This window comes from Barbus barbus (assembly GCF_936440315.1).
Source record: "Barbus barbus genome assembly, chromosome: 22".
NCBI classification, from domain to species: domain Eukaryota; kingdom Metazoa; phylum Chordata; class Actinopteri; order Cypriniformes; family Cyprinidae; genus Barbus; species Barbus barbus.
Genome location: NC_136750.1, coordinates 20,572,089 through 20,589,217, shown reverse-complemented (window position 1 = coordinate 20,589,217; position 17,129 = coordinate 20,572,089). Strand labels below are relative to the sequence as shown.

The 17,129-nt window shown below is 38.4% G+C and overlaps 2 protein-coding genes across 2 annotated transcripts; one reads left to right on the top strand and one right to left on the bottom strand.

The window, feature by feature from the left end:
* Window positions 1–460: 460 nt before the first annotated feature.
* LOC306888620 (uncharacterized protein) lies at window positions 461–9,281 on the bottom strand. The gene is made up of 11 exons (XM_079447053.1): window positions 8,543–9,281; window positions 7,928–8,014; window positions 7,669–7,827; window positions 6,847–6,984; window positions 6,039–6,122; window positions 5,104–5,594; window positions 4,657–4,984; window positions 3,735–4,536; window positions 3,424–3,633; window positions 2,445–2,851; window positions 461–2,118 (listed from the first exon to the last, which is right to left on the bottom strand). The coding sequence occupies exons 1-11, from the start codon at window positions 8,693–8,695 to the stop codon at window positions 898–900; spliced, it is 4,080 nt and encodes a 1,359-aa protein (XP_079303179.1). The 5' UTR covers window positions 8,696–9,281; the 3' UTR covers window positions 461–897.
* Window positions 9,282–11,431: 2,150 nt separating this feature from the next.
* Window positions 11,432–17,016, top strand: LOC306888619 (plasmolipin-like). Its single transcript, XM_079447052.1, has 4 exons — window positions 11,432–11,605; window positions 14,090–14,263; window positions 14,364–14,477; window positions 15,825–17,016. The coding sequence occupies exons 1-4, from the start codon at window positions 11,474–11,476 to the stop codon at window positions 15,930–15,932; spliced, it is 528 nt and encodes a 175-aa protein (XP_079303178.1). The 5' UTR covers window positions 11,432–11,473; the 3' UTR covers window positions 15,933–17,016.
* The last annotated feature ends 113 nt before the right edge of the window (window positions 17,017–17,129 follow it).

Sequence of the window (17,129 nt, the reverse complement as noted above, 5' to 3'; positions counted from 1 at the left end):
ATCGCGCATTTTAATTACACTGTTTCCTATTGCAGGTGCTCACCAAGACCGGGGTTCGAATCCAGCTAAAGACACGTTTTTGTAATATTGTTAATTTCATTAAATAAAGGAAGTTTCAAGGTTAATAAAATGAACATATGTACTTTGTTGGATATTCTTTCATGAAAATTAAAGTATACCAATGTAAATGTGTTTTTGTTGTTATTATTAGTTATTGTATTGATATTTATTCTGATTAATCGTATTATTGTTATTTGTAGTTGTTGTGTTGATATTTATTCAATTTATTCAGACACAAATCTGTTATTTCTAATGAAAAAAAATGCAAAATAGTAATTAATATGCTGAAAAATGTCTGTGACAAGAATGACAAAATGTACAAATTATCTTTTTATAGACATGTTTTATTGTTGCAGTGTACTGATGAAATAGTGTTACGAAAGTAAAATTAAAAGAGCAATCATTTGCCAATTTGTTTTTATTTTACAATTATGCCAACAGAACAGTAACAAGTATTAAATGAATTAAATTAAATGTTAAATAAGTTTTCAAACAACAATAAATTAAAAGGGAGATAAAATGAAAATAAAAGTAGAAATCAAAAAGCAATAATTTGCTAATTTGTTTTTTATTTTACAATTATGCTAACAGAACAGTAATGAATATTAAATAAGTTTTCAAACAGTAAATTAAAAGGTAAATAAAACGGTAAATATCAAGTTTTCAAAAACACTAAATAAGTTAAATGAAAAGGGTTTAAAAACAGTAAATAAAAAGTTTAAAAAATATTAATGTTTAAAAAACAAAAAGTTAAATAATGTTCAACACAAACATTAACAATAGTGAACTATATTTAAACAACTATATACAACACTACAATAAATACAAATATATACATTATTTGGGAACGGTTCGCCGCATTTCCTCTAACCACTGTTCTTTTGTAACAGTCTCAGTCTGTGGGCAGTACACCCGGCCCCTGTACTGGCTATGTCCCGTTGCACTTGTTTTGAACTGCCCGCACTTCTTGCAAGTGTTTGCCTCTACAGTTCTCTTGTAGGGTCTCTTGGGCATGGCTTGGGGGCTGGCAGCTGGTGTAGCAGGTTGTAAACTGGTGCCCTGCACAACTGTAGGCTGTAACTGTGGCTGTATCATTGACATCCCCTGAACCATTGGGATTCCCTGAAGCATCGGCATACCATGAACCACTGGCATTCCCTGGACCATCGGGAGTCTTTGAACCATTTGCAGACCCTGGAACACTGGCACACCCTGAAGCATCGGCACACCCTGAAAACATGGTGCTGCTGGTATAAGTATGTTGGGTACCATCTGCGCTGATGCTCCAGGTGCTGATGGCGTAACCAACATAGGACTCTGTGCTGGTGCCTTGGGTCTTAGAGGGGGTCGTCCAGTAGAAGTCTGCCTCTGCTTTGCCTGACCTGCTGTACTCTCTGGTAGCTTGTACTGGTGCTGCTCCGCTGGTTGTTCTGGCTCAATCCGTGGGCGTTTGGCAGCCTGGAGAGGTTCCTGAGCTTCAGGGAGGGTCTGAGGCAACTGAATGCCCTGAAGCAGCACAGACAGCTCCTGCTTTTTCTGTCTGTTGTTGTACCACTGAATCAGGGTGTTCTGGTTAACCTCCACCAGCTGCATTGAGGTTCCTCCCATCACCAAGCTGTTGCCCAGTACAAGCTGCCTTATCCTTCTGTAGTCTTGGAGGATCAGAGACCATCTCGACAGTGATCCCTTGCCTTTTCTTTTGGGGCTTGGGTGAATAGTGCAAAGCCTGATGAAGATGGTCTCCACCAGACGGCAACAGTCAGGCCACTGAGCAGGTGCGCTGCTTGCACCCAGCACACTTCTGGTAGTGCTCTCTACTCCAGGGGTTTTAGTGGGCGTCTTTGGTACTCTGAAGCGTCCACTCAGCAGTCTCTTCTGGTGTCGAGCTGCATACACCACCCGTTGCTTGTCTCGGTCATCCAGGTTCTGCCAAAGTGCAATTATGGTGTTGGCTTCCTGATTGGTCAGGCTGAGGGCTGTGTAACCCCGGAGCTCCACCAGATATTCTGACAGCCTGTCCACATGTTGATATCCCGGGACATTTTGGTAGTCAACAGCCTTTTCGAAAACACAAGCACAAAATATAATTTATATTTAATTTAATTTAAAATATAATCACATTTCTTTGATGCATAGTTCCATAATTAGTTCCATTGATTCTGTTATTTTCCTGTTTATCAATGTGAAGCTGTTAAACACATTCTGTATAGTACAAAGCACTAACAAAATAAAACTTGAGATTTGACTCAATGCATCTTTGTTGCCTACTAATGACTTTAGTTGAAAATCTGAGCAAAGTTTGGATTTAAAGCAGTAGATGTTGGTCCATCCTTGTTTGAATTATTCTAGTTTATTTGAAAGAAATACAGAGGAATGGCACTTACCGTCTCTTCATCATCATCCTGACCAGCATCCTCTGGCTCTGAGGGGAGTGGTGAAACAGACGTTTCAGAGGGAACAGGTGAGACAGCAGTCCCTGAGGGTCCAGGTGATGAAGGAGACAGTGTGGGGCCAGGGACCAGTGAAGGGGATGTGGAGCCCAGTACAGCCGTGTCACTGCTGGTGACCAGGGTGGAAGAAGCCAGTGTCAGTGTGGAGGAGGGTGGTGACAGAACAACCTCTGGATCAGCAATGGTGTGATCCTCGCTGATGTCACAGAAGCCCTCATCTTCATCTCGTTCCTCCACATTAAGGTCCTCGATGAGTTCTGCAGTCTCCTCAGAGTCTGGGTTCATGTCCTGCAGTGCCTGACCAGTCTGCTGGAACAGATACTGCACTCCAATGAGCTCACCTGGAATAAAAACAATAAACAAACGGATGAAATAAAATTGTTGTGTATCATATTTGATACATAAGGCATTTGTAGTAGCTCATATAGTGTAATAGTGTGAAAACATGTAGCTCATAGTCGAGGAGAAAAAAAAAATTATTCAGAGGCCAGAAACCTATAACTGTGGGGGCAAAACATATAATGCAATGCAATACAATGATGACTGAGAGACATACAAATAAATGTTCCTCAAAAACCTGATGAGCATATTTGATACTTACATGTAACTTGGTTTTTCTAATCAAGTAAACCTAAGTAAAGTTGCTTCAGTACAGTAAATGTCACCAAATGTTACTAATAATTACTTTCTAATAATAAAGATTTCACAGCAAAATGACACGTTAAGTATGAGCTAAAGGTAGACATTTGTACAATTATACTGAAAGGCCTTTTACTTGATAGAAAATATTAATCAGATGACAGAGGGCATGTTTCAAGAAAAAGTTGATCATGCTGACTTTATAGGCTTAAATATAAAATATCGACTGAGATTATTGAATTGCAAGTTAATTAACAATAATAAATTCTCTTACCGGTGTAACGTGCAGGGGGACAAAACATGGGGACCACTTTCCTCCCAAACAGCTTTTCATAATTGCTGTTAACACAGTGAACAAGTTCTCCTGTGTAGCTGCGTAAAGCTGATGGCTCCGATGACAGGGAAGCCGCCTCCCGATCCTGGTTCCACCTGTGTAGACCCTCCAGCAAATAAATCTGAAAGTTCAGACTGTTTGCACTGGTCCCTGTAAACAGACACAACAGTTTTAGGGAGTGTTAAATAAACACACAAAGACACTTAATGTTCTTTCTGTACATATGCGCAGTGTGTGTGACAAAGATGTACCTGGGATGAAACGGTTCAGGTGTAAATGAAAGGATTCGAGAGAAGTGGAGCCTCTGGCACATCTGTATGTCTTCAGAAGCACACCTCCCTTGGTTAAGCTCCCTGTCTCTGTATAGAGCGCAACACCAGGGGGGTCTTGGATACACTTAACGTGCTTCTTCTGGACACTCCAGATGTGCTCCATCCTTTCTCGGTCCAGAAGAGAAACACCCAGGGAGTCGTTGCCCTTGCTGCTCAGGAGCTCTGCAAGCAGTCGTTCAAGGAGAAGGATGGTAGTCTCCTCTCCACAGGTCCTCCTCCGGCAATGTAGAGCCAGCTCCTCCCTGGTCAGATGCTTGCTCACATCTTCATCTGTCAGTGCAGGCCAACCCTGGGACATCAACAGCTCTCTCTTTGCTTTGCGAAGCATAGAGACATCAGCCGCATCCCATTCAAAGATGCACGCTGATAGCCGTGACATGAAGATCGGGTACAGCTGATGGGCATCAGTTGTACACCCCAGGGCAATCCTGCGCATAAAATGCCAGATGTCCAAGCGTATCACGAGATCTGGCCAGCCTCTGAATCTGGTTTTCAGCTTGGTCTCGCCCACCTCGGTGCAGCACCCACAGTCCACGTACAACACAGCAGGTGGATCCACACCAGCCTGCTGGTATCTTTTCACCAGACCGTCTACCATCATGTCCAGTCCTGCTCCTTCCTGGGCTGTCAGCACACTTATGAGCACCTGACCAAACTCGTTGCCAACAGAGGTAAGCCAGTGTCCCGTTCCCCTCGCTGTCCCAGCCAGCTTCTTGGTGATCTGTAATAAGAGATGATATGAAGTTACGCTGTAAATGTAATCAAACATCACACCATGTAAAATACAGATACAGTGATGTATATAAACAACAGCATTAATAAACAAAAATCCACAACTAACCTTTTTAGTGGAATCCATCTTCAAGACAGAGCCATAAGTGGATGTTATCCTTGCATGGATTTCATCCAGCCTTGTCAGGATGTCTTGGCTGTAAACAGTGAGCAGCCACTTGCAGCTTGGGACCACTGTAGGCTCTGGGGGCTCCTGGAACTTTACCGGCATCACCCCGGGTTGATTGAGGAAGTCAACACATTGGGTGGTGTACCGGGCCAGACGATGAAGCCACTGCTCGCTGTGGTTTTCACGCAGCTGCTTGATCACCCGCGTGGGGCTGTTGCCTAAGCCACGCTCACGCAGGAGCCGGATGACCCGCATATCACAGGCATACCTTAGGAAAAGCGAAATCCACACATTCATATATTTTAGATATTTGATTTTTGATATTAGTATTTGCATATATATGTGATGATGGGCTAACAACTGGATGAGGAATGAAAGTGTACTTACTTCCTTGTGAGGATGACCTGAAACTCAGAACGATGGCCCAGATCTAGCTGTTGCAGGACGGCATGACTCCAGGACACATGCGAGGCTCTACACTTGGTACAGATGAGGGTTTCTGTGACCATGTTATATGTTCTGTCAATGTCTAGAACCTGCCGGGCTCTTTTGTGCAGACCGCCTCCTGTCAGCTGATGTTGTCCGCAGGCAGGATTGGGACAGAGAATCTTTACCCTCCACAGCTTGTATGGCATCCACAGCAGAAGAGAATGACAAAAGAATCTGTCTGGAGCTGGAGCCTGATTATAGATAAGTGCTGGCTGTGGTGGGTAATACCAGAGCTGGAGGTTATCACGAAGCTCTGGCTTTCCCTTGGATCCCATTTTGAAAAGCCTTTTGCCAATCCACTTGTGATCCTCTGGTGGCAAGGTCTCCGACCACAAACGAGGAAGTGGAACTACAGATGGAGCTTGCAATAATGACCCAGAAGGAGCTGTCTGTTAAGGAAAAAAAGACAAAACATTTAGTCAAGGAAGGCAATTTATTTAATAAGCATTTTATTTTAATCCATCACTTCTTTCACATAAAATTATCATTGTAATTATAGTTTTTACTTGAATACCTTCAATGGTATTACAGTGATTAGTATGACAATGAAACTGATAACTTTATATTATCCAATGCTGTCATCCAAAAAAGGAACAAAAAAAATTATATTCTGAAATCCTGTTTAATATATAAAATAATATTATTTTCTGTAATTTTTCAAACAATCTCTCTTTATTTTGACACATGAATATGTTAACTTCTACACATTGTTTATAATTAGTAAATTAGTATCAAGTCAACTCAATTTACATTATGATAATATTTTGACTGTAGATTTCTGGCGACAGCTGATTTACTAAATTTTTAGACCAACAGAATAAGAAATTACTTACTGAGACAATACTGCATGGCTGTGCAGGACTGGACACATCTGCAGTGGCTCTGGGGACAGGGGCTGGAACTTGAGGATCTAGTGTCTGTACAATCATGAAGTGAAATATAATAGATTTTGTAAATATAACATAATAACTTTAACTCATCCTAGATTAAATCATATACTACAGTTTAAAAGTTTGGGGTCCAAATGTTTATAAAAGAAACCTATTCTGCTCACCAAGGTTGCATTTGATCAAAAATACAGTAAAAACAGTAACAAATATAAAAAATTGTTAAATTGTGAAACATTACTACAATTTAAAATTGTGAAATGTAATTTATTTCTATGGTGGCAAGAACAAATTTTCAGCATCATTACTCCAGTCTTCAGTGTTATATGATCCTTCAGAAATCATTGTCTTGAACATAAACATTTTTTACTATTAGTTGAAAATGTGAAAATGGCTGATGCTTAATAAAACTGCATTACAGAGGTGTTTTCAGAATTAACAGCATTTTTTCAAAATAGAAATCCTTTGTAACATTATGTATTGAATAGAAATCTTATGTAACATTAAATGTCTTTACTGAGATTTTTGACCAATTTAATGCCTCCTTGTTCAATAAAACTATCAATTTCTTTAAAAAAAACTTTTGAATGGTAGTTTGTATGAAATCTATTTATTCTACATAATATTGCTTTTTCCTTTATTAAAATATGGTCTTCTGGTATTAAAGATATTTTTAAAAAGTTTAATCATTTAGATAGAATGGAACATGAAATGTGTCTTCATAAAATACAATGTTGATTATGTTAGTACTTACAGAGACGGTGGTGCTTGGTACTGAGGCACTAGACACTGCTGCGCTGGGCTGGACTTGAACCTGAGAAGGTCTCCTGGCCACACTAAGATTTGGCTTTGCTGCAGCAATGTGAGAGCCAGTAAATCTTGGTTTGGTAAACTAAAAAGGGGCAAAAAATTGACATTTCAGTGAGAAGACAGAATGTGTGATAATAGCATTTATTACTATTTATATAAATATTACTATTTTAAGTAAATGCAGCCTTCAGGTAAAAACACTTCTTTCAGAACGGAAATGTAGTCCATAAGCAGAATGATTTATTAGCAGCACTGACTTAGGTTACTCTTGAAATAGCTACAAAGTATTTGCATGATGGAATAATTAACGTGTACAATTAATAATAGCCAGTGTGTATGTGGAATGTTACCTGAGATAGAGAATGAAAAAGAGAAAATGTAGCTTTACCACATGAGAAGTACAGAGAGAGATGCCATGAGGGACATGAGTCTAGCTCAGCGACCTTCAACCCAGGCAGAGCTCAGTTAGAGAGGAAGAGGGCAATCCAAGAGTAGAGCCCAGAGATGAAAGAGAGAAAGCACACAGGTTACATTTCTCTTTTATCCTTGACCATGTGACTTAAACCAAATCTGAGACATTCAAACCGACCAATCAGCAGACAGCAACTGCCCCCATTGTACAAAAGGTGTGAAAATTAGCAGGTCTAAGCCACCCTCTCATAGTTTTCTTGCTTTTTCTTTTTTTTATTCTTACTTTCTGTACTTCCTCGAATTTGAACTGAACACATACTTCAATGCTTTAAAAAAATTAAATTGTAATTCTTACCATTGACAACTGTGGTGCAACTATTTTTGCCACGGGTGCAGTAGGCTGGGGCTGGGGCGGGGTGCCAGGCTGATTTGTCCCCATGGCCTTCTTTGCTGTTCCAGCAGCAGCAGTTTGTTCCACCGCCCTTTCTGCTGGTCCAGTAGAGACAGTGGGGTGCTTAAGACAACCAAAAAAAAAAAAATACATATAACAATTCTTAAAGAAAACTATTTCAGTAAATAATACTAACAAAAAATACTTGCTACAGTAATGTTACCTTTGGAGTGTGAAAACCACAGATGCATTTCAGCACACCTCCAAGCAAGGTTGTCTGGCCACGAGACTGCATCGGACATTTCTCAATCTGTAAGCATTATAACAAATGTAATGCATACAAGTGAGTCCCTTAAAAGAGCATTACATTCATAATTAATACATTCATTTCTAGGACATGAGTCACTATTTATTTTATATATAATGTTACAGCTGGCATCTTTCTTTAAAGGAGAGACAAACAAGAGAGGAACATTTCACACCTTCAAACCACCATCATTCATTCACCATCCCTTCCCCCACCTTCTCAAATCTCTGAATTTCCCAGTACACAAACATCTTTCCTGTAGCTTTTCATGAACATAAATCTCAAAATACCTGCAACATTATCTACATAAATGTCTATAAACAATTATGACACCTGGTTTACAGTGGTGTAAGCCATCACATTGCATTGCTCTAATGAATGGGATCAGGTACATGTTTGTACTGAAGCCTTGTGTGTTGTTCTGTTATGCAAATACATTAAACAAAGATACTAATAATGTTCGATTATGCAAGTCAACAAACAGTCTTTTTTTATTTCTCAGTCATGCAAAGGTAACAAACACTCACTCACCCTTTGATAAATCTGGAACCACTTCTTCTGTCGAGGAGCTGGCCTGTTACCCTCATTTGATGGCCAAATTCCTGTTCTGGCAAACTTTTTAAGACGCGAAATCCATTCAGCGTCCGACATCGCTTTATGCGATTTGTATTGTTTGCCAGACATTTTTCCTCGAGTTCGATGAAACAGTTTTGAAAGAATAATTAAAAACGACACGCTAATTAAAAAAAAAAAAAAATGCAATTAGATGATAATCTCTTACCTGTCGTAATCCGCTGTATTTGATCAACAAAAGTGATGTCCTCCGTGAAATGATGCTGATCTCCGCGCGGCGATGATGCTCGCTGGTCATGAACTTCGGTACTGAACTTTTTTGACCTTTGACACGCCCCCTGAGGATTATGCCATTCTTTCGTACACCTTCGGCGCGGTTCGGCAATTTGATTGACACCTGACTAGAAGCGCTGACCCCTCCACCTAGCGGTGATGCGCGGCAACGCGCCGTCGACATCCCCGTGTACTCTGATTGGTCAAATGTCACGAATGTTAAGAAAATGTTAAGAATCGCGCTTTTTGATTGGCTGGAAATGTTATAGCGCTTCGATGCGATTGGCCCAAATGTTATAGCGCTTCGACGCGATTGGCTGTGCAGTTCAACATTGCTTGACATTTTCGAAATATTGTCGGACTATCCTTCGGCAGCTAGCGTTCAGGTCGCAGTCTCCTCTGGAGGCGTGGGTTCGAATCCCACTTCTGACAACAATGTTTTTTTCCCCAGTAGGTGAACAGCTGACGCGTACTCCGCAAACAGACCAAAGGCCGTTTCATACCTCATGGAGAGAATAGTACCGAAACAACAAAACTAGCAAAAATACATGACGACTGCAGTACAAAACTGACTGTTGTGCAGGTTAGTGAAAGATGTAAGACGTTAATGAATGGATCTTTACAGTTTTTTTTATAATGTGAGTGGTTCAAAGCAAGGAGTGCAATGAGCATTGCACACGGGAAGAGTATTCTGCATATAATAAAAAGTCTTAAAATTTAATTATGAATGTTATGACTGTTAAAAGTAGCTGTTACTTGCATATATATCCTAAACTATATATATATATATAGTTTAGGATATATATGCAAGTTTGTGGACTACAGTTCAGCGTTTAACACCATAATTCCCTCCACACTCACCTCCAAGTTGGAGGTCCTTGGTCTCAGCACATCCTTGTGCCAATGGATCTCCAGCTTCCTGAAGGACAGACAGCAAGCCGTACGGATGGGTAAACACACCTCATCCTCCATCACCCTAAGTACTGGAGCCCCTCAAGGTTGTGTTCTGAGCCCCCTGCTGTACTCACTGTACACTTATGACTGTGTGGCCACTTCCAACTCCACCACCATCATTAAGTTTGCTGATGACACTGTTGTGTTGGGCCTGATCTCAGACAACGACGAGACGGCCTACATACAGGAGATTAAGAACCTGGAGAGTTGGTGCCAGGTGAATAGTCTACACCTGAACATCAGCAAAACTAAGGAGCTGATAGTGGACTTCAGTACGAAGCAGGAGCGGTCATACCAGCCGATCACGATCAGCGGGACTCCAGTGGAGAGAGTGGACAGCTTCAGATACCTGGGTGTTCACATCACGCAGGACTTGACTTGGTCCTGTCATACCAGCACCCTGGTGAAGAAGGCCAGGCAGCGTCTGTACCATCTGAGACGCTTAAAGGACTTTAGACTTCCCTCTCGGGTGCTTAAGACTTTTTACACCTGCACCATCGAGAGCGTCCTGACGGGCAGCATCACTTCCTGGTTCGGGAACTGCACTATGCAGGACAGACGAGCCCTCCAGAGGGTGGTGCGTTCAGCGGAACGTACCATTCACACCGAGCTCCCTGACCTGCAGGACATCTACAGCAAGCGGTGCCTGACCAGGGCCAGGAAGATAGTGAAGGACCTCAGCCATCCCAACAATGGACTCTTTTCTCTGCTGCGTTCAGGGAGACGCTTCCGCTCCATGAAGGCGAACACAGAGAGAATGAGGAGGAGCTTCTTCCCGCAGGCCATTCGGAGTCTAAACCACTCTCCACTCTAATCACATCACCCCACACTTCCACTTTGCACATTTTCAATACAATCTGCACTAATTTGTAGAAGGTTACGTAAGGATAAATGAGTGGGACTTACATACCATTTGTCTTTGTCTTTAGTATCCTTTTACTCACTTATACACTTTACTGCACTGCACAGCACAGCACACGGACACTTTATCACTGACATACACTTTACTTTTTATAGAATCTATATAGAATCATATTCTATTTTTTATTCCTCATATCTATTTTTATTCTCATATCTATTTGTTATTTTATTTTATTGCTAGTTTATTCTGTATATATGTTTACTGTACTTTTTCTATTTGTATTTTTGTAAACTTGAGGTTTTTCTTAATTTTGTTGGACAATTTGTTGGACAGTCGTACAATACATTTCACTACATGTCGTACTACGTATGTATATGTTTGTGACAAATAAAATTTGAATTTGAATTTGATATATATATATATATATATATACACTGCAATTTGTTAACCACCAATTTTGACTTCTATTGATTTTATGTCTTGCTGTTTCCTTTTCTTTTTTTTTTTACAAGAGGAAGGTAGGGGGTTCTCACTTTATTATTCTTACTGAAGTTATTTATTACTTAGATACACAGTATCCGCCTAACATGATCTCTCTGTAAATACATTGTAGGTGTACAAAGGTGTAGAGCGAGAGAGAGGGAGAGAGAGGGAGAGGGAGTGTGTGAAAGAGAGACAAAAAACTTTGTTGTTAGGTAGTAGTGACAACATTACCTGTTCTGGTTTGTCTCCACTGTGCTGCATTATTTTCTTTTTCAAAGTGACATTTTTATGTAATCAACTCTTTATACTGAGAAGAAATGGCTGATTTTCCTGGGAAGGTCAACACTCAGACCAGCTCCAGTGAACCTCAGAGAAGTTATGGTATCCCAGGAAAGGTAGACATGGACTTCATCAGGAGTATTCCTGGTATCCTACTTGTAGCTGAGATTGTGAGTTGAAAAAAATATATTTTGCACTTTTCATGCGTTGGCATATGTTGTATATTTAACATAAGTATTTTATATTTTGTATCTTCATGAAAATTATTTATTTCTCCCTTCATAATACTCTCACACCCACCTTTTTGTTTTGTTTCTTCAAAAAACTAAAACAATGCTAGATTGCAAGTATTTGAGAAAAACTGAGACTTTAGGTATTGGTTGATAAAATGAAACTAACCAGGTTTCGGCATGTACTATGAATTATGGTCATTATTTTTCATGCAACTAGGATATTATGCAAACGGTTGCATGCTTGTACAGAGTTTGCGTAGAGGTAGATGTAGTGCTCATACTGTGAATTAAGTGTGCACCTACACTGAGCCAACATAGAAGTAAATGTAGGTAAACCACAAGTCTATGTTTCTGTTATTTAGGAACATAAAAAACTACATTCTGCTCAAAATATCGACATATTCAGGTATGAACATGCAATAATCAGAACAAAGTGTTCAGAAAAATACTTACTTGTCCATAATATAAATTACTGATTAAACTTTACAGCAAACATCTTTATTTATGATGTTTATTGTATTATTTTCTCACTGGTCATTGGGTCAATAACCATAATAAAACACTCCCCTCAATACAAATACATTATCTAATCATTGTCAAGTCAGTAAATATAAATGTAATATTGAATTTTAGTGAATATTTGGCCTGATATGTGTCTGTTTTCGTCTTTATTCTGTGGAGCGAGTCACATTTGTTGTTTGTAGCTATCTTGTGTCAGACACATAGCCTGAAATCTGAGACCTTTATCAGATGAATAATACATCATGAACTTTTGATATTGGTGCAAAGGATGCCATTGGCATAATCTGTCTGTGTATATATAAAATATATAAAAAGCTTTTTTTTTTGCTAACTTCAATTTATATCTATGTGAAAAAATTTCTCAGGACATACATCAGTACTTCCAACAGTAAATAAATGGTGCTAAAATAATATTAATTGTTGACAGTGCTGCATGTTAAATGTTTTTGGTAGGTTAGATCTCTGATGAGAACTACGAGGATCATTCACACTTATGCCACTTTCATTTTAAACCTCATGTGTTTCTGAGCATGTATGTAATTGTGCAAGCTCTAATGTCATCTAAATTAATTATAACACAATAACATTAAGAAAAGCCTTGGTGTAGTTGGTGTACCAAGGGCGTAGCTTTGGTTTGAACATTGGGGGGGTTGAAGTGGACCCCGGGTCATGCTCCCTCTTAAGGTTTATTTATTTGTTTGCTTAAATGTTTATTTTTGTAAAATGGTCTTTTATGCTATCCACCTCACATGCAAAGTTGGTCGATTGCGTAATAAAGTAATAGTAACAATTACTTGTTTACATAGGATATCGTTTATTTTATATTATTTAAGACACTTAGGCTATAGTTTGACAGAATGTTCTAATTCAACACGCCACGGGAAGTCAATCTAACTTAACGTTTTCTTTTATTTATATTGTTTATTTCTTACTACTTAAGTTCATCAGGCTCTTAATGATTTAATCTGTGCCATCATTGGAATATCTGAAGGTCTCTCCATCACTCATCATTAGAACCCATTGGCTCTCGATTCTGACTTGTACTTGCTCTTATGAAAAAGCACCGTAGTTCTTAACTGTATAATAAGGCTAGCCTATTAATCATTTCTAGGCCAATAATGACTTTTTTATTCATCTATATTGCATTTGTTATGAGAAACAACAGCCTTTAGAAACAATAGCTACAACATGCCACAGTTTTAATATAAATCTATAGGGAAAATCTATTCCCTTAACAGATTATCTATTATAAATTCTACAAGTTAGACTAAATGTACCACAGTAAATAAGCCTACAGTAAAGGTGGTCATGAGTAGTCCATAGCATTTTAAAGTGGCAGTTTCTAAATAGAATTCAAATAGATCGCATATTTTACCATCAGCTTCACGATAGGAATGGCTCGCGCAAATCTTCTCACACAATCTGCCCCACAAACTACGCCCCTGCTGGAGACGGGCTTATTATTGAAAATGCAATCTGATTCTCTGCCATTAGGAGATGCTTTGAGAGCGGTAGAACTAGCGGTTTAACTAGAGCACTACTTTATCAGATAAAATGAAAATGGCATCAAAACTATTCTGAAGACAGTTCCATTCAGAGAAACAATCATATAAATCGGCCGCACCGCGTTTTGATTTTGAAACGTGCAGTGGTCATGTTTATTCAACGAAGTCAAACGCCACACATAAATCAATGTATGGGAAACACTGGTAATGTATATCGAAATATCGGAAATGTGTTTAAAAATCATATCACTGTTATTGAGAAAAATTCTATTGCGATACATATTGATATTGAATTATTGTCCAGCCCTAGGTTGAGCAAATGATAACAGAATTTTCAAGTGGCTATATTTTGTCATTGATGCTTAACATATGATCATCTCCATCTTCTGTCTAGTTTGTTGGACTACTGGTGTGGGCACTGATCGCCAGCACCAGCTATACCTCATATCCTGCTTATGGTTGGGTGATGTTTGTCAGCGTGACACTGTGGCTCCTGAGCATTGCCCTGTTTGTTGTGCTGTTGTTGAGGTTTTATCAGAGTTTACCCTCAGTGCCCTGGCCTTTAGTGGTGAGACACTTTCTCCTCTAATGGAGAAGATAGCTTCTATTACTTGTGACTTTGTCAGTTAAATCAAGTTTGTAATCCTGTCTTCCTTTCCTCCTTGTAGCTCATGGTGTTCTATGTTGTCGCAGCTCTTCTATACGTAACTGCCTTTTTGACTGATGCAGTATCTGTCCCAGTCCAGTGGTTTCCCTGGCATGGTCATCTGGGAGCTTCTGCAGTGAGTGAAAACATGTCTTGAACACACACTACACACATTCACAAATGCTATGCGCTGAGAGAGGTGTGTCCATCCTACCTCATTTCTAAAGTAAAGTTAGGCTTATCTGTGAAACATGGTGTCACACTGCCCACCCAGATCAGGTGATTCAGATGTCAGCAACACACTCAATTACTACCTAACAAATATTTAAACTACCATTTCAATTCTGGGAGCAGTAAAATTTTTCTTAAGAAATGAATACTCAAAGAATCACAAAAAATGTGTATCATGGTTTGCACAAAAATATTAAGCAGCACAAATTTTCAAATTTGATAGTAATAAGATATGTTTCTTGAGCATCAAATCAGCAAATTAGAATGATTTCCAAAGAATCACGTGACACTGAAGTCTGGATCTTTTCCATCACAGAAATAAATCACATATTAAAATAGAAAATATGTATTTTAAATTGTGATAATATTTTATAATGTTACTGATTTTACTGAATTTGTGATGAAGTAAATGAACCTTTGCGAGCACGGGAGACATCTTTCAAAAACATTAAAAAATCTTACTGGCTCCAAACTTTTGATGGTAGTGTAGATAGGGCTTTCTTAAAAAAATAATAATAATATTAATCAATATGTTTTAAGCTAGAACATTTTTATATGAAGCATTACCTTCACTTGTCTGGTTAAAGCATTATTCATCACTTACTAAAATACTCTTACAGTTTTGTAGATCAAATAAAAGGCTTTTAGTAGATGGTTACAACGTGAAGCTGTCAAGATAAGTTCAAAAGCAAGGTTGTAGAGTGCTATGTGTTTTATAGGGCTTTAAAAACCTCATCGGCCAGAGTCCACATGAAATTGTGGGGCAAGCACATGACAAACCTGTAATGCTTTCAGTGGAGGAGTGTAATAACAGTTTATATCTCCTCCATGTGTAAAGGTTAACAGCTTAAATTTCAAAGTTATTACAACATCTTTAAATCTACATATCTGCTCAATGGCTGTTTATATACTTTCCTGTAAAACAGTTTCATGCCCTGAAATCATTTATCTGTTGTTTAACTTGTATTAAGGATTACGTTCTTATTGAGTTCTTAAAGGGACAGTTCATGCATAAATTAAAATTTGTATGACTTTTTTATTCTGAAGAATGTTTTAACTGTTTTTGCATATACAATGAATGTCATTGGAGTCCAAATCAACACTGTACCCCATACATTTTTATTGTATGAAAACACATACACACTGAGACATTTAAAAAATATCTTATTTTGGGAACTACGTGCTTCTTCTACTTACACAATATGTAAGATCTGTATCATTTTTTGTCATATTATCCAATCTTTTTTTGCAGTTCTTTGCCATAGTGGCGACTCTTTTATATGGAGCTAGCAGCTACTTTGCCTATTTGGACTGGAGCGGTGAAGGGCAAAATGCAGCGGCGAGTACAGTGCCTGTGTAGACCATCCTCTGATTAACATTCTCAGTCACTGTATGAGGACACTTCGAAAGGGATATTACTCAGATTATTTGGCACGTCTGAAAATCCTCTTCAGGAACGTGCGACAACCCTTCTGTATAACGGTGCCCAGCATAACTGCTTGATGGTTTATAACATGGACATTGTATGTATGCTTATGTGCAGCAGGCGTGGGGTCAGTAAGATTTTTTTAAAAGAAAGGAATTAATTATTTTACTCAGCAAGGATGCATTGAATTGATCAAAAGTGACAGTAAATACATTTATAATCTTAAAAAGATTTTCTATTTTAAAAAATGCTGGGATGGGATCGGGAAAGTTCTGCAAGCCGGGACTTGAACAATGCCGCTGCATATCGGCACACTGTCCACGAGGCTATCAACGTCTAGAAACACTATTATAAATTGTAATAACATTTCACAATATTACTGTTTTTATTGTGTTTATGGTGGACGAGAGAGCTCAACGCGCTGCAACTTCAGAAAACATGCAAATAGAAAAAGCACTAGCAAATTCATCAGTTTGACAGCACGTGCTGCAAATGCTCACAACACAAACAAATAAAGAAACGTGCAAGTAGCACAGACCTCAATTAAATTACCCCAACAAAACAAAACTTAATGTTTTTTTTTTTTGGCGTATTATAATTTTATAACCAATTGTACAAATACCATGGTTAAACTATGGTTAGTGTAGTAAGTGCATGGTTAATTTGTGCATGTTACCATGGTTTAACTATAGTGACCATTTTTTGTTTTTATTTTTTTATGTAATCAATTTATAAATGTTTTAAATTATATTTAATAATTAATTGAATTAATAGTAGAACCATAGGCTATGGCTTTTTTGTAAGGAAAGTTGTAAAAGTAAGCTTACATAACCTTTTACAATCACAATAATTGTGTATTTCGTTTAGGCTAATAGCTAGGAAATCATGATCAGGATGTTAAAATTAGTGCTGTCAAATGATTAAACGCAGCCAAAATAAAAGTTTTTGTTCACATAATATATGTGTGTGTACTGTGTATATTTATTATGTATATATAAATACATGCACATGCATGTATATATTTTGAAAATATTTATATATATTATATTACATAGAAGTATATTTAATATATAAGCATAACATTTTTCTTATATACACATGCATGTGTGTGTATTTATATATACATAATAA